Source organism: Panthera uncia, chromosome E3, assembly GCF_023721935.1.
Source record: "Panthera uncia isolate 11264 chromosome E3, Puncia_PCG_1.0, whole genome shotgun sequence".
Lineage (NCBI taxonomy): Eukaryota > Metazoa > Chordata > Mammalia > Carnivora > Felidae > Panthera > Panthera uncia.
This window is the reverse complement of record NC_064815.1, coordinates 29,363,279-29,380,546: the sequence shown is the minus strand read 5'-3', so window position 1 is coordinate 29,380,546 and position 17,268 is coordinate 29,363,279. Positions and strand designations below refer to the sequence as shown.

The 17,268-nt window shown below is 48.2% G+C and overlaps 1 protein-coding gene across 3 annotated transcripts in view; it reads left to right on the top strand.

The window, feature by feature from the left end:
* The window catches only part of CYTH3 (cytohesin 3), a 175,931-nt gene that overhangs the window by 141,061 nt on the left and 17,602 nt on the right, over window positions 1-17,268 (top strand). Inside the window, exons 1-4 of one of the 3 annotated variants that reach the window (XM_049638932.1) lie at window positions 158-1,444; window positions 7,765-7,847; window positions 9,999-10,063; window positions 10,692-10,758. In XM_049638932.1, the coding sequence (XP_049494889.1) occupies window position 1,444; window positions 7,765-7,847; window positions 9,999-10,063; window positions 10,692-10,758 (216 nt within the window). In that variant the 5' untranslated portion in view covers window positions 158-1,443. Of the gene's footprint in view, window positions 1-157; window positions 1,445-7,764; window positions 7,848-9,998; window positions 10,064-10,691; window positions 10,759-16,281; window positions 16,819-17,268 lie in introns of those variants that run through there. The other 2 variants (XM_049638931.1, XM_049638933.1) reach the window with 2 other exon arrangements.

Genomic DNA, 17,268 nt, shown 5'->3' with positions numbered 1-17,268 from the left:
GCTCTGGGCTGATGGCTCGGAGCCTGGAGCATGTTTCCGATTCTGTGTCTCCCTCTCTCTCTGCCCCTCCCCCGTTCATGCTCTGTCTCTCTCTGTCCCAAAAATAAATAAAAAACGTTGAAAAAAAAAATTAAAAAAAAAAATAAAAAAAAAAGAATCAGATGCTTAACCGACTGAGCCACCCAAGTGCCCCAATAGTTTAAACAAATTTTTTTTTGAAATGTTTATTTACTTTTGAGAGAAAGAGTTGGAGGACAGGCAGAGGTGGGGAGAGAGAGAGAGAGAGAGACAGAATCGGAAGCACGCTCCAGGCTCTGTGCTCTCAGCACAGAGTCCTGATGTGGGGCTTGAACTCTCAAACCGCAAGATCATGACCTGAGCTGAAGTTGGATGCTCAACTCACTGAGCCCCCCAGTAGTTTTTAAATAGTTGTGGTTTTAAGATATTCTGTGCCTTCATCCCTCTGCCATCAAATGATATTAAACCCCTTTACATCTAAGATGAGAGCCTTCAATCTCTGTACATTGATTTCTTCTCTCCCAGGCTTTGTGCTGTTTTACGTTTTTGTATGTTATTAACCTGACCCATTTTGTTATTTTCGCTTTAAGCAGTCACAGTAAATCTCTTAAAGAGACTCCCATCTCAAGGGAACAGTGTTTACACACATAGTCACTGTTTTACGGTACTCTGTATTCTTTTGTGGAGATACAGATTTTCATCTGGGATTGTTTTTTTTCCCCCTGCCTGAAGGACTTTGACATTTCTTACAGCACAGACCGCATCGTGATGAATTCTTTCAAGTTTCTATGTTTGGAAATGTCTGTCTCTCCTTCTTTTTTGAAAGACACTTTGTACGAAGGGTATAGAGTTGTGTCTGGCGTTTTTAGTAGCCATTTTGGGCAGGAGGCAAGTGTAGCCCCTCTTATCCACCGTGGCTGGAGGCAGAGACCTCGCTTACACTCTGGAATTGGATCCATACAGTCCTGCCCGGAGCACACAGACCTCACCCCCCGTGAGCTGCCGTGCTTCTGCCGATCTCCATCCGTGTAGGTTCGAGCCTGAGAAAGGACCGAACCGAGGCTGCGTCCCCCGAATCTGCTCTTCGTGCTCCCTGGAAAATGTCACCGGCAGCACTTGGCCACCGAAACGGGGAATTCCTTGCCTTCTTTCCACAGTGCTTTTCCCTCATGAAAACACTTCCATCTGCTGAAACCGCACCTGCTGCTTTGTGGCTGACGTAGACCCATTCTCCTGTGGAGCTTGAGGTGATCCTAGAATAAGGAGTGCCTCCAGCCTCCGCCGTCATTCTGCAGGTGAAGAACTGAGTCCCGGCTGACAAGGGCTTTACTCAAGCCTGTCTCCGGAAAATCGGGATTCCATTTGGAAGCTGGTGATAGGAGCATTCAGTCGAAGTGATCTTGCTGACTTTTACCAGTAATTTCCAGTGAGTTTGCTTTTGTATTTTTTTAAAAAAGGCTTTTTTTTTTTTAAGTTTATTTTGAAAGGGGGGGGAGAGAGAATCCCAAGTGGGCTCTGCACGGTCAGCACAGAGCCCAATGCGGGGCTCGAACTCACGAACCATGAGGTGATGATCCGAGCGAAACCAAGAGTCAGATGCTTAACCTACTGAGCCACCTGGTATCCCCCAAATTTGCTTTTTTTAATGTTTGTTTATTTTTGAGAGAAGCAGAGTGTGGGGAGGGGAGGGGCAGAGAGAAAGGGAGACACAGAATCTGAAAGCAGGCCCCAGGCTCCGAACTGTCAGCACAGAGCCCGACGCGGGGCTCAAACTCACGAGCCATGAGATCGTGACCTGAGCCGAAGTCGGACACTCAACAGACTGAGCCACCCGGGCGCCCCTAAATTTGCTTTTTTTAAACACAGGTTTTATTGCGTCTGGAAAGAACAATTTTTGCCATATGTCCTTTTATGTGTGCAGGGAGTGTGTGTAACCATGTATTACTTTTCCAATTAAGTACCAGCTTTCTTAGGAGAGAAAAAAAAAAAAAAAGAAAAACCAACTGCGGGACTTTTCTCTGTCATCTTACCTGATAGTGTCAACGTGACAGAGTGTAGGTGATGTCAGGCCGTGGATCCAAACTGTGGAGTGCCTTCCCTGGCTGTGTTGGCTGCGGGAAGAGGGCTTGCCTTCTCTGAATGCGCTTCTCCCATTCTTAGTATGGTGTGTGCACGTGTGAGGGCAGCTGCATGTCAGATTATGGGACTGCAGAGGTGTTCCGGACGCAGAGAGATGCTGAGAAAACTTCCCCTAAACAGCTGGCGCCACAGCTAAATGTTGGTTTTCTCTGTACATTCCGGATGTCGAGGGAAATAATAGGGGCAGTGAGATATATGAATGACAGAACCTGGGCAGAGATCGGTCTAGGGCATTTCATCACCTATTTCTGTTCCTTTTATTGATTCTTTTTAATGCACCGGGGAGCATCTCCTTGTTTCCTGTTCATACTCCAGCCGGATACCCCAATAGATACTTCCATAAGAGATGGTCCTGGCTGTCGAATTCCAGAGACTTTTCTTTTTTACTCTCTATTATCACAGATTTCATACCTTAGAATATGAAATGGATAATGGATACCCATATGAAATAGGTTTAACAATTGTGATCATTTTGCTCAATTCTTTTTTTTTTTTGGCAGAAGTATTTCAAAGGCAAGCACAGACATCATAGCATTACAGCCCCTAAATGGGACCGTGTGAAGCTCTAAAGAATGAGAACATTATTCTCCACTTTATCCCATCTTATCAATTGTTTCTTTCTCTCAGACCGGCAAATTCTGGTCGGAACTACTGGTAAAGTAAGCGGTCGGTACTTTATTTAACTCCTTGAAGACTTAAAGGGACATGAAAAGATGGGTTCCAGGGAAGGATTGTTAAAGATGTGATGAGAAGCTTTGGGTCCAGCGTCAGGTCATTCTGTTTGTATTTGTTACCAAGCTGTCACTCGGCTGTCAGCCTGCCCTGTTCGTCCTCTGGGTCGGAGGGAGGGGCTGGAGGTGGACTTTTCTCAAACGAAACTGTCAGGGCGCCTGGGCAGCTCGGTTAAGTGCCTGACTTCTTGATTTCAGCTCGGGTCATGATCTCACGGTTTGTGGGTTTGAGCCCCCCATCCAGCTCAGTGCTGACAGTGTGGAGCCTGCTTAGGATTCTCTCTCTCTTTTTCTCCCTCTGCCCCTCTCCTTCCCTCACTTTCTCTCTCAAAATAAACATAAAAAAAAAAATGTCTGTTGATGATTAAATGAGCGCTGTAACCCTTTCAGAGTCTTGTTTTTTTAAAAAACATTTTACTTTTTTTTTTTTTTGGAGAGAGCACCAGAGTACGACGGAGGTCAGGGGGAGAGACAGAGTGTGAGTCAGAGAGAATCTCCACACTCTGCGTGGTGCCCGACATGGGGCTTGATCCCACAACCCTGGGATGATGACCCGAGCCAAAATCGAGAGTCATACGCTCAACCACCTGAGCCACCCACACACCCTCAGATTCTCGTTTTCCTCTCTGTCCAGTGGAAAACTCAGCAGAAGAAAACTGAAAATAAGAAATCTGTTTGTGTTACTTGGGTGATCTGGCCAGTGTTTTTCCTTCTTTGCCTTTGACTGTTTTAATTATTAAGCAGCCTTGAATTTTCTGAGCTGAAGTACGCTTGGTGTAGTCCTATATAAAAAAGGCCTTTCTCTGCTTCATCTAAATTCCCAGAGTCGTCGTAACTAATTTGTGGAAATAGTGGGGACACTCAAGGGCCAAGAGTTCTGCCTAGCTTTTAAAAAAATGTTTTCATTAAAGGTTTAAAAATTAGATTTTCATTTGATACCAAGAAGAATATCTTTTGGCAAAAGAACATTACTGTGGAGCATGACACCTGCTTTCAAGGTATCCCGTGTGTCCCTGTCTTTCCTCGTAAGAAGAATCTGAATTCCGTCTCCATCATTTCGCTGCGTATATACTCGTACACGTAAACCACGGGCGTAATTTTTTTGTTTTTGTTTTTGAAATTTGCAGAAAGCATTCATGTTCATATCATTTTCCTGAGATGATCTGTTTGTGCCTGTTTTTAATTTATTATTATTTTTTTTTACTGTGGTTGAGATTCTCTGACCTGCACACACAGTGTATGTGCCCAGCCCGACCCCGGATGGGCATTTAGGCCGGTTTTCCTTCTCTTTTTCTTGTACAAAGTGTGTTTCTTTGACCTCATGATACGTACCTGCAGTTGCAGTGTCTGAGAATTTATCTAGGACGCATACCTAGGAGTGCAGTTGTGGCCCATCGCTGGGGCACATCTTTGACACGAACCCACAGCACTAGATGGTTTTCCGAAGTGGCCATGCAGGCTTCTTTTGCTTTCTTGGCTTCTCTCCTTTTCTTTCCCTCTCTCCCTCTTCCCTCCTCCGCCACGCTGCCCCGTTGGGTGGGTCTGACATGCACGCACGTTTTCCGGGTGTTCTGTTTATCAGTTACGCGGTTCTGCAGGCCGGCAGCGGGGGGGAGGAGAGCATCACCCTGCCTCCCCACAGCACCTCTTGCCCCGCAAAGGTATAACCGCTCTTTTTGTCTTTCTTGGTATCTGTTTTGCGTGTCAGAGGGTTACCTCCAGTTGGAGAGCACAGGGCTGAAGGTTATTGAAATGCCCAAGTGTGTCAGGAGGCCTTGTTGACTGACCTCTCCGTGGGGTGCCGTAGGTGTGCTGGTTGCTGGGTGGACACATACCTAGGAGTCCCCCGACGTCAGTATCTTTACATCTAAAGCCGGTCGATGCCGTAGAGAAGACTCTTCCCTCTAGTGTGGGCTGGTGCAGGTGGGTAAAGGGTGGCTGCCAGTAGACCGGGAGCCCCACGGGGAGAAGACTTGGTGGGGCAGGGGGGTGTCAGCGCCACTGGCATCCCTTGTCTTTGGTGTGGTGCCCTCGTGTGTGTGGTGCCCTGGGTCCCTCGTCCACCTCTGTCTGAGATGACAGCTCCGTGGAGCTGGAGGACATCAAGGGATCCCATGGCTTTCACACAGCCGCATCCAGTGTTCCTGATGAGCTCACTCTTCTCAGCCCGCCCCAGACTTACTTGCTGCAGCCCGTTCCCAAGCCCTTGGGGACCTGGCGTCAGTCAGGTGACGCCTTGCTCTCCCTCCCTGTTGGCTGAAGATTCTTCTTCCTCACGTTTGTTAAGCCAGTCTCTGTTGGTCTGGTCTGTCTCCTGGCTTTGAAAACGTGGTCTTTTCCCCATTATCTTTGTCCTCCTTGGTTGTTGAGTTTTAAGAAATTGCCTCACTTTAGTTTCAGTGAGGTTTACTACCGTGTTAGTAGAGGTCCCACCCTGAGATTTGAATTTGCATTTCCCCAACAGTGAAGAAAAGAGTTGACATCTTTTCACACAGCCATTGATCTGTTCCTTTTCAGTTTTGTGCCTGTTAAAGTCTTTTGCCCATTTTCTCAGCATTGGTTTAAAATTTATCCCCTTCTTTGTACAAGTACTGTATTCTGGATACCAACTCTTTGACAGTCTGTGGCCTAGCTCTTTATGGTATGGAATTTGGGGGAACAAAGCTCCTTAATTTTAATGGTGAATTTATTAATATCTGTGTTTGCATAATTTATGTTTTTCCCTGTCTTGTTTAAGAAATCCTTTCCTACTCTTAGGGTGCCTGGGTGGCTCAGTGGCTAAGCGTCTGACTTCTGCTCAGGGTTTGAGGGTTTGAGCCCCGCGTCAGGCTCTGTACTCACAGCTCAGAGCCTGGAGCCTGTTTTGGATTCTGTGTCTCCGTCCCTTTTTGCCCCTCCCACTGGTGCTCTGTCTCTGTCTCTCTCTCTCTCTCTCTGAAAAATAAACATTAAAAAAAAATTACAAAAAAAATCTTCCGGGGCATCTGGGTGACTCATTCGGTTAAGCGGTCGACTTCAGCTCAGGTCATGATCTCACAGTTTGTGGGTTTGAGCCCCGCATCAGGCTCTCTGCTGACAGCTCAGGGCCTGGAGCCTGCTTCAGGTTCTGTGTGTCTGTTTCTCTCTCTCTGCTCCTCCCCCGCTCACTCTCTCTGTCTCTCAAAAAAATAAATAAACGTTAAAAACAAAATAAAAAAAAAATCCTTTCCTACTCTGAAACTGTAAATATGCTCTCCCCTGTTGTAAAAACTTGGTGTTGCCTTTCACAGTTAAGCCTTTTTTCTACTTGCAGAGCTGGTTGAGGATCTGTATGATGATAAATAGGGATTCAGCTTCATTTTGTATACGGGGTAACTGATGGATCACATATAGCACCTGTCACTTATCAATGCGTCTGCCCTGTCTTTTGAAGCCGCAGTGTTAGGTTTCTGTCTGTCTGGGGGCACTTTTTTTTTTTTTTTAAGTTTATTTATTTATTTCAAGAGAGAGCACACACAAGAGCGCAGAGGAGGGGGAGAGAGAGGGAGGGAGGGAGGGAGGGAGGGAGGGAGAGAGAGAGAGAGAGAGAGAGAGAGAGAGAGAATGAATGAATATCTCAGGCAGGCTCCTTGAAGTCAGCCCAGAGCCCTGACTCTGGGCTTGAACTCACAGACTGTGAGATCATGACCTGAGCGCAAGTCAAGAGTGGACGCTTAACAAACTGAGCCACCAGGTGCCCCTGTCTGGGGGTACTTTTCTGGCTACAGTCTTCGGGTGCATTGGTCAGCATGTCTGCCTCTGCACCATGACTGTATTCTCTTAATCTGTTTGTAGAAGCTCTACGCGCTCTCTTGCTATTTAATCAGATTCTTAACCTTTTGTTTCTTTAAACAAATTAATGAAATAGGAATTAAATGCACAATAGAGGAGTATTAAAAATCAAAAGCTCGGGGCGCCTGGGTGGCGCAGTCGGTTAAGCGTCCGACTTCAGCCAGGTCACGATCTCGCGGTCCGTGAGTTCGAGCCCCGCGTCAGGCTCTGGGCTGATGGCTCGGAGCCTGGAGCCTGTTTCCGATTCTGTGTCTCCCTCTCTCTCTGCCCCTCCCCCGTTCATGCTCTGTCTCTCTCTGTCCCAAAAATAAATAAATAAACGTTGAAAAAAAAAAAAATAAAAAAAAATAAAATAAAAAAAAAATCAAAAGCTCTTTGAAAAGCTTAATGAGACACCAGTTGCCACACAATTAAAGAAAAGAGACGTAGCAGGAATGGGGGAGGTTAATCATTAAGAAGAAGATATTATGAACAACTCTCTGCCAATAATAATAATTTAAAAACTTCAATTACCCATGTACTGGCCGCCCTCCACCCACTTCTCTCTGCCGTTCTGGAATGTATTTCCTGCCACCCAGCCTTCTCAGAAGGAACCGTTATCAGGAACTTGGTGTCTGTCATTCCTGTGTGTGCCTGTTCTGCCGGACATACACGGCATGTCTGCAGGACGTTTATGAAGCACGTGCTCGATTTTCAGCCTCTACAAACAGGCCCGTGTACGCTCTGCAGCTTGCTTTCTCAGCACCGTCTTCTGAAGCGCACCTGTGTTGGTAGGCTGAGTTCAGCCATTTTTTATTGTTGCATAGGATTCTTCTTTCTAAATATACCACCGTTTATTCATTATCAGTGGATATTTGGGTGGGTTTTCTATTACAAGCAATGCTGCTATGAGTATCTTACATGGGGTGTATATGGTGGGGTTCTCTTGGGGATAGATGCCCACCTACCTGCTTACAGGCCCTGCTGGCTTGTTCACATGTCCGTCTTCACCCGGACGAGGTATTGTCAACTTGTGCTCCAGAGTGGTGGTAGTTTAATTGTTTAATTTGATTTTTTTGTCTTCCAGTGCCTGAAGACCTCTCACTGGAAGAGAGAGAAGAACTTTTAGACATTCGTCGAAGAAAAAAGGAACTTATTGATGACATTGAGGTAAAAAAAAAAAAAAAAAGGCCACAACCAAAAATTCCCCTTAGTTTTTGCTTTTAGGTAAAATGATCACGTAGCTTCATGAAAGTGTAAAACCTGGGTATGTTGCGTGTCTGTATCCTAATATGTGAAGAGACAGGGAAAGAGTTACCCAAGTCAGTCAGGCAGAGGTGGTGATTTCTGGGCCGCGTGGACTCGGGGGTGCAAATGCAGACACCACGGAACTGGAGTCAGCAGCAAGCGACACGTGACTCCAGAGTCATAAAAGGGCACTTCTGAACAATGGCAGCAGTCGACAGATTCACCGCTCTTTCAGATTGAATAAGCCCCTATTTCGTTTGCCAACATCCCCGGCATCTAGAACATTCTGTCACATTTTTGGCATGCAGATGCCTTTGACTGAATGAGTCAATGTGCCGCCACTGAGCTGGTGGCAGCAGGGCGACAAGACGCGGGCAGACGCCATACTTGCCACGTGTGTGTGCTCGGAGCACAGGGAGAGCGGGCCCCGCAGGAGGAGCAGAGGGGCCAGACCGTAGCCTCAGCCTCAGAGCGTCTGGGGCCGCGGCAGAAATGATCCGGGAGGCCAGAGCTGCTTCCACTTGGGGCTTCCTCGAGGAAGTTACTCAGACACAGGGCCCTTCTCGGAGAAGCTTCTTGATCTTGGTGACGCCAAAATAAATGTGGCCTCACAGGCCACTTGCTGCAAGAGCAAGCGTGTCCACATAGCAGCTCCTTCCTAGGAGCCCATGTTTGAAGTCTGAACTTCCTTGGTGAAGAAAAGAATGGTATTCCAAATAAAAATTTCTCTGTATTTGGAAGATAATCTGTGGAACTGTATCTTGCAAGGTTACCCTTCCTTCTTGTAAAAACCACCGTATCCCAGAATGGGTGCTTTGGTTGAGGAATAAGAATGTATCTTAAGGTCCATGGTCCTATTTGGACATGAATAATGATAGTGCCTGTGGAACCTTATGTAGCTCTAATGACCTAATTTAAAAAAAAAATGTTTTTATAAGTTTATTTTTAAGAGACAGAGCGAGTGGGGGAGGGGCAGAGAGAGAGAGAGAGGGAAAAAGGGAATCCCAAGCAGGCTCCGTGCTGTTAGTGTGAATCCTGATGTGGGGCTCACACTCACAAACTGTGAGATCACGAGATCGTGACCTGAGCCAAAATCAAGAGTCGGACACTTAACCGGCTGAACCACCTGGGCACCCCTAATGACCTCATTTTTGAGTTGAGAACATCGAGGCCCAGAGAGGTTAAGAGGGCTGCCAACAGCCTCTCAGCCAGTAAGTGGCAGAGCCACATGGAGGGACAGGGGAGCCTGTCCCCTCTGCTGTTCTTGACGTATCCAAGTGCCACAGGTGATTTCTGCTGTCACCTCCTGGGCTCTGTCCATGGTGCTCTGTGTCGGGCAGAGTGGTGGACATCACCCTGCGACTGGCGGTTAGGGGCCTGATACTGGTCTCTGCACGTCTAAGCTGCACCTTCTCCCTCCTCTTCGCAAGAGCTGAGGCAGCCCCGGGGCCGGGGGAGGAGTTGAAGAGCTGCAGGGAGTGAGCTGAGGACTCACCACTTCCCTTTGCTCTTGTGTCTTGCCACACCTGTGACGTCCTCCCCAGTGTCGCTTCTGGATTTTGTACACAGATACTCTAGAATCTGCCTGGGTGACCCCTCCCTGCTTGTCCTTGATGAGCGGATGGATGATAGTGTGTTTTCTCCAGAGCTGGGGCTGCACCCGCCCAGAGGCTCTCTCTCTGCATGGATAGAAAGTACTGATGTTTGGGGTGCCTGGGTGGCTCAGTCGGTTGAGCGCCGACTTCGGCTCAGGTCACGATCTCGCGGTCCGTGAGTTCGAGCCCCGCATCGGGCCCCTGTGCTGACAGCTCAGAGCCCAGAGCCTGTTTCAGATTCTGTGTCTCCCTCTCTCTGACCCTCCCCCATTCATGCTCTGTCTCTCTCTGTCTCATAAATGAATTAAAAAAAACGTTAAAAAAAAAAATTAAAAAAAAAAAAAAAAGTACTGATGTTTCCAGACCTGTGATGTCTGGATGGGGCCTCGGGGCAGCTTGTGTCCGAAGGCTAAGATTTCTCTGAGTCTAGGAGGGGAAGGTAAAGACCCCCGCCCTCCAATTTCTTCTGTTTTTGCAGAGGCTGAAATACGAAATTGCTGAAGTTATGACGGAGATTGACAATCTAACTTCAGTGGAAGAAAGGTAAACAGTTGGTGTCACACTGCCCAGTAGCCAACCTCTTTTCTTGGTTTCCAGCTGTGGTGACCACCGCAGGGACAGGGCCACAGATACAGCAGGGGCAGAGATTACAGCCTCCATGGCTGGGCCACAGCCTCCAGGGTGGGGCCACAGCAGGGGCTGTAAAGTTGGGATCCTGAAGTGGGGCAGCCCTTGTGAGGTGGTTGATTGCTCTGCTCTCTTCCCCTCACCCCTTCCTCCTTTCCGCGGAGGAGTTGGGGTCCTTCTCTCCTCTCCCTTCCCGGGGAAGCACAGGCCCTTCCACATTAACCTCCAAAGAAGCAGCCTTTCTGTACAGAAGGGAACTATGCTTTCCTTAAGTTGCTGTTTCTTACTCATTATTAGCTTTTTCTGAAGAAGTAATCAAATGTAGAAAAGAGCCCGGCAGCCTTGTGTGCTGCTTCTGCGATGGGGGAGGGAGGGGGGGAGGGGACGGGGAGATAGGGAGGTGGGGGGTGGGTGGAGTGGGCAGATGGAGGGCTGGGGGTGTCTGGGTGGTTTTCTGCAGCGGAAGTACCAGAGGAGATTGTGTTCCCTTTTGCACTTGGTGCAAACGTCAGCTGATGATTTCTCAACTGTCTCAAATGTGTAGCAAAACTACCCAGAGGAACAAGCAGATAGCTATGGGGAGGAAGAAATTCAACATGGATCCCAAAAAGGTAAGCAGACATTCTAGTTTTCTGGCCTGCAAGAGATTGAGCGATTTATCCATTTTAATGGTTCTCTCCTTCTGGACAAAGGTGGTCATACCCTCATAAAAATACTGAGTGATGTTAAATTTTTATCACGAAGGGGCTGCTAGTGAGTTGGGGGGAAGCAAAAGTGCCCATTGACCTGGTGTCTGGACCCAAAGACCTTTCTTTGCGCTTGAGGCTCAGGGTGAGGACGGGCCTCCTGGGAGTGGCCAGCGTGTGTGGGCCTCACTGGGGCCAGGCTGAGAGGTGGGGGTCTTCCTGCTGACGTACAGCCTGAAGCCCGGGGTGGGGGTGGGGGGTGCTTGGTCAGCCAGTGGGCAGGGCTGCAGCTGGTGTGTTGGGTCTGGAGAGGGGGGTGGGTGTTCAGTCGTTCACCTCAGAGGACTTGATTCCTTCCATTCACCTTCGAGACAGAAGATGTCTGCCTGAGACTGAGGAACTCTCCTGGTTTAAGCCACTACCTGGTCTTTCCTCAAGTTGGATTTTCTAGGAAAACGCCTGAAGAAGATGAAACCTTCAACACAAAGCTGCTTGTCTCTGAGGGTGAAATGAAATTGTCAATGGGAATGATTTTGTGAATTTGGTAATGACTTGAGGTTTGGAGTTACAAGCAGTTTTGTTTTTTCCCTTAGGAGTTAGTTGGGTTTACAGAGTTGACTTAATCAGATTTGGTAAGCAGTGGAAACATCTTGAGAGATACATCACTTGTTCTAAGTTATAGCACATGATAGCATGGCAATATGTTCATGGATGAATTCAGGTCCTCTGCACAAAGGACATACAAATACACTTATTATTATTTTTTTTAAGTTTGTTTATTTTGAGAAAGCAAGAATCCCAAGCAGCCTCTGCACTGTCAGCGTGGAGCCTGATGAGGAGCTCGAACTCAGGAACCGTGAGATCATGACCTGAGGTGAAATCAGGAGTTGGACCCTTAACTTGACAGGCCACCCAGGCGCCCGCAAATATGCTTGTTTATTTAATTTATTTATTTAATGTTTATTTATTTTTGAGACAGAGACAGAGCACGAGTCGGGGAGGGTAGAGAAGGGGGGGGGGGTAGACACAGAATCCGAAGGAGCCTCCAGGCTCCAAGCTGTCAGCACAGAGCCTGACGCGGGGCTCGAACTCACGGACTGTGAGACCATGACCTGAGCTGAAGTCCGACGCTTGACCGACTGAGCCACCCAGGCGCCCCAAATATGCTTATTTTTTTAGTGGTGCTGCCACTCTGCAGGAGTTCTGTCAGGTTCTTGCCTGTGTCCTTGTTCTACGTGTACCGGGAATCAGAGTTACAGTAATAAGGGCAGACGTAGATTGAACTTGCCACGTGTCAGGAACTGTCTAGCACAGCACTGAATTAGTATACTTAACCTTATGGGGTAGGTTCCATTTTTTTTTTTTTTTCTATTATTTTATTTTATTTTTGGGACAGAGAGAGACAGAGCATGAACGGGGGAGGGTCAGAGAGAGAGGGAGACACAGAATCGGAAACAGGCTCCAGGCTCTGAGCCATCAGCCCAGAGCCTGACGCGGGGCTCGAACTCACGGACCGCGAGATCGTGACCTGGCTGAAGTCGGACGCTTAACCGACTGCGCCACCCAGGTGCCCCGGTAGGTTCCATTTTTAATTCCTGTTTCACAGTTGGGGAAAGTGAGGCACAGAGCCACTGAGACTTGCCTAGTGTCTTGAGCAAGGAATCCACTTGAGACTCGGGCCCATAACCACTGCACTTAGCTCCTGCAGGACTCTGGGGTTGGTTTGTAGGTAGCCCTGAGCCCAGCTGGGAGGTCCCAGAGCCCTGGTCAGCCGTGTGGATCTGTCCACGTCCACGGAGGGGTGCTCACCTGCTTTGCTTTGGCTGTGGCGAGTTGCTCTACAGGCTTCATTTTGTGTACATACCTCTCCACCTGAAGGATTTTTAAAATATTCATCATGGGTTCTGTCCAACAACTTATTATGTTGCTCAGTAAAGGCAGATGGCAAATTTAGTCTATATGTGGTCTTTTGCGGGGAAAAATTATCAAAGTTCCCTGGTTTGGTAGCTGATTATAGCACTTTCCTGAGTCCACTGAGTTGGCTTGGGCCGCCATAACAAAATACTGTAGACTGGTGGCTTACGCGATAGACATTTTCACAGTCTGGATGTTGGAAATCGGATCAGGATGCCAGCACGGCCAGGTTCTGGTGAGAGCTCTCTTCCTGACTTCAGACGGCCGCCTCCTCACTGTGTCCTCACATGGTGGAGAAAAAGCAGGAGAGAGCTCCCTGGTGTCTCTTCTTACAAGGGCACCAGTTCCATCAGGTCAGAGCCTTGGTCGGATGACGTCGTCTAACTCTAATTGCCTCCCAGAGGCCCCACTTCCTGACACCATCACTGGGGGGGGGGGGGGTTAAAGCTTCAAGATTGGAATTTTTGGGAGACACAAACATTCGGTAAGAGGAGAAGTTGATTCAGTCAAGGAAGCTGGAGACATTCGCCAGCCTCTCTCTTTTATTCGCAGTTTCCTAGAGATGCCTTTAAAAATATAACGTATAAATCTATAACAAGCACGAGTTCACCCAGTGGACTAGAAGTTGAGGGAACCCAGAAAGACAAAAGATGAACAGTAGTCCAAAGTATACTCAGGAAAAATTGCTCTGGGAAAGGAGAGCCGTGTCGGGTTCGGCTCCCTTGGGCGGCAGGGGTGGGTCCTGGGACCATAGAGGGGACGTCCAGACTGTTTGCCCAGGCTGCATTTGCGCCAGGCGGTGACGTCTGCCCCCAGGTGGGAGAGCAGGCGTCTCTTCTCGTCTGGCCTCACCGAGGAGGAGAAACCCTGACTCCCAGAGACCAGTTTCTGAGCACCCCCCCTGGGCCCGTCACCCACTCCGGAAACCAATGGCGTTCGGTTTGGCCACCGGAGAACCTTCGGTACAAAGGTGAACGCGTAACCAGGAATCACCAAATGTACAAGCTGCTTGACCTCGTGAGAGAGACGTGAAACTCCAGGAACAGAACCAACATGGAAATGTTCAAAGTAGGGCAGTTTTGTGTATCATACATCGCATCAGAGATGATAGCATGTTGCTTGTCCTCAGTGCAAAAACGGAGTTGTGGAAAAGATCTCCGCCATCTCCGCAAAGCCTGACATGGGCTCAAACCCCCGAACCATGAGATCGTGACCTGAGCCAAAGTCGGACACTCAGCTGACTGTTGAGTGAAGAATGACACCCTTAGAAACCTGTGGCACGGAGCAGGGACGGGGCCATGGGCAGGCTGGGCCGTGGCGCTACGTGGTTCTCTCCGGAGCTCTGGGCAGGTCCGCAAGATTGGGGAGCATGTCGGGCAGCCCCGCTTTCATCGAGCAGAAGTCCCAGGAGGAGAGAACAGAAGCCAGAGTGGAATATGTATTTCAAAGAAATACTGGAATATTTCTGAACTAGATTAAGATAAAACCCTCAAATTTAAAGGGCTTGCTGTAGGCCAAGCAGGATAAAGGTTTAAAAAACTTGTACATAGAAATGTCAAGTAAAATGCCAGGAAACTTGTGGATAAAGAGAAAATCACTGGCTTTCCAGGGACGAAAGACCAGATTAAGAAGAAAGGAATCACAACAGCAACACTGGATAAAAGACAGCAGGGAGGAGACGGGACTTAAAACCTAGAATTCCATGTATCAAGACTGTTGCCCATGAGGAGACCAGTGAGGACACTTCAGATACGCAAGGACTCATGAAAGTAACCGCAAAGACCTTCTGGGAGCAGTGCACCTGGAAAAAACCACGAATCCAAGAGCAGCTGCAGGACCAAGCGGGACAGACGCAGAGAAGCCAGCAAACGTTCAGTTAAGTCTAAGTGAGAGATTGGTGAAGGAGTATTTTCATACTAAAGGCCTAGATTATCTCCATACGGTTTACCCTTAACAGCACGGGTTTGAGTGCAAGGGTCCAGTTAACACCTGGATTTTTGTTTTCAATACGTACAGTTCAGCACTGTGAATGTATTTTCTCCCCATGAATTTCTCAGTGACATTTTCTTTTTTCCAGCTAACTATGCTAAGACTGTTATTATGGTATCGTAACTTTGTGATACTATTGTAGGAATATAGTACATAATGTATATAAGGTATAAAATGGGTTAATTGACTGCTTATGTTATCGGTAAGGTTTCTGGTCAACAGTAGGCTTTTAGTAGTTGGGTTTTCGGGGAGTCCAAAGTTACGGTCCTCCTGGTTCGTTCAGTCAGTTGAGTATCCGACTTCAGCTCATGATCTCACGGTTCATGGGTTTGAGCCCCGTGTTGGGCTTTGCACGGACAGTGTGGAACCTACTTCGGGTTCTCTGTCTCCCTCTCTCTTTGCCCCTCCCCATGCACATTTTTTCTCTCTCTCAAAAAAGCAGTACAATTTTTTTTTAATTTAAAAGTTACTTGCAGGGGCGCCTGGGCAGCTCAGTTAAGCATCCACCTTCGGTTCAGGTCATGATCTCACGGCTCGTGAGTTTGAGCTGTGCATCGGGCTCTGTGCTGACAGCTCAGAGCCTGGAGCCTGCTTCCGTTTCTGTGTCTTCCTCTCTCTCTCTGCCCTTCCCCAGCTCACACTCTGTCTCTCTCTCTCAAAAATAAATGTTTAAAAAAATCTTTTTAATTTTTTTTAAATGTTTATTTAATTTTTTGAGAGAGAGGGAGAGAGACAGATCATGAGCAGGGGAAGGGCAGAGAGAGAGAGAGAGAGAGAGAGAGAGAGAGACAGACAGACAGACAGACACACACACAGAATCAGAAGCAGGCTCCAGGCTCTGAGCTGTCAGCACAGAGCCCAACACAGGGCTCGAACCCATGAACTGTTGAGATCATGACCTGAGCCGAAGTCAGCAGCTTAACTGACTGAGCCACCCAGGTGCCCCTAAAACTCTTTTTTAAAAAAGATTTATGCAGACTTTTGACTCTGTGGAGTGTTGGAGCCCCTAACCCCTGCATTGTTCGAGGGTCAACTGTATATACGTAGCAAGGGAGAAGGGAAGGAGGGAAGTAAACGCTGGCCAAGGTGTTCTAGATGTTCACAGCTGATGTGAGTTTAAAGTAAAATTTTAAGAGGAACCACCAAAAACAGGGATAAGGTAGGATTTCTGAATTACTCGGAAAAATTGAATACAGAAAACTTGAATTCAACAGAAGGCTGAAAAGACATCACAAATACACAGCATAAGTGAAGGCTCAGGAACGAGTGTATCAAATCCATAAGCCCCAGAAGTTTGATTTGGCCCCGTGACCTCTTACAAGCACCTTCACATTAGGTTAAAAGGAAAACAACAGTAAAGTCCAGGCATGTTCTGATTGAGACCCACGTTGAGAGCAGATAGTGCCCAGGTTGAAAATAAGGAAATAGGGAGAGATGGGGTAGGTGTAATGGGTTGAATGGTCCCCCACCCCCCGCCTTCAGTAGATTCTACTGTTTGATTTTTTTTTTTTAATTTTTTTTTTAACATTTATTTATGAGACAGGGAGAGACAGAGCATGAACGGGGGAGGGTCAGAGAGAGGGAGACACAGAATCTGAAACAGGCTCCGGGCTCTGAGCTGTCAGCACAGAGCCCGACGCGGGGTTTGAACTCACGGACCGCAAGATCATGACCTGAGCCGAAGTCGGCCGCTTAACCGACTGAGCCACCCAGGCGCCCCCTACTGTTTGATTTTCTAAATAGTGTTTTGAAACATTCATATTACCTAATAATACTAGGACATTTATTAGTATTGGCCTACTGTATTCGGGTCCTGGGCTGCTAGAATAAATGGCCACAGACTTGGTGGCTTAAAACAATAGAAATGCGGTGTCTCACAGTCCCAGAGGCCAGAAGTGTGAGGTCCGGGTGTGGGCAGGTCGGTTCCTTTCAGAAGCTCTGACGGAGGGTCTGCTCTGTGCCTCCCTCCCAGCCTGTGGCGGCTGCCAGCGGTCCTTGGTGGTCCCCCAGCTTGTGGACCCATCGTTGTAGTCTCAGCGTCCACGCCACATGGACGGTGATGCCTCCCCTGCCTTGTACGAGGTCGGCTTCTGTGTCTTCCTCCTCTGCCTCTGGGTCTGGTTTCTCCCGAATAAATGCTCTCTTTGACTCGAGCTTTTGCTCCATTTTCTCTTACTAGTCGCTGGCCTGGGCTTGCCCCCATTGGCTCTGTGTTTTCGGGTGCCTCTTGCAGAGGGAGCTGGAGCTTGACTTGGGGCTCCTCTGGCGCCTTCTGTACCCTTGAAGTGCAGACAGGATTACCTTGTTCTGAACCTACTTGCTCTTCTCAGATCCCAGTTTTTGAGGCTCCTCCCTGAGGACCTTCCTAGTGCTGGAATTGTAGGGCAGGTCATGAGCAGCTCTGGAGGGCTTATCACCAGGCTCAGCAGCATAGACTGATGGAGTGCCCGGGACCTTGCGACTGCAGAAATTGCTGGGCCTGCGGACTCTGGGGGCTGCTGGGAGGCTGAAGAGAGTGCAGGGCTGGACGGA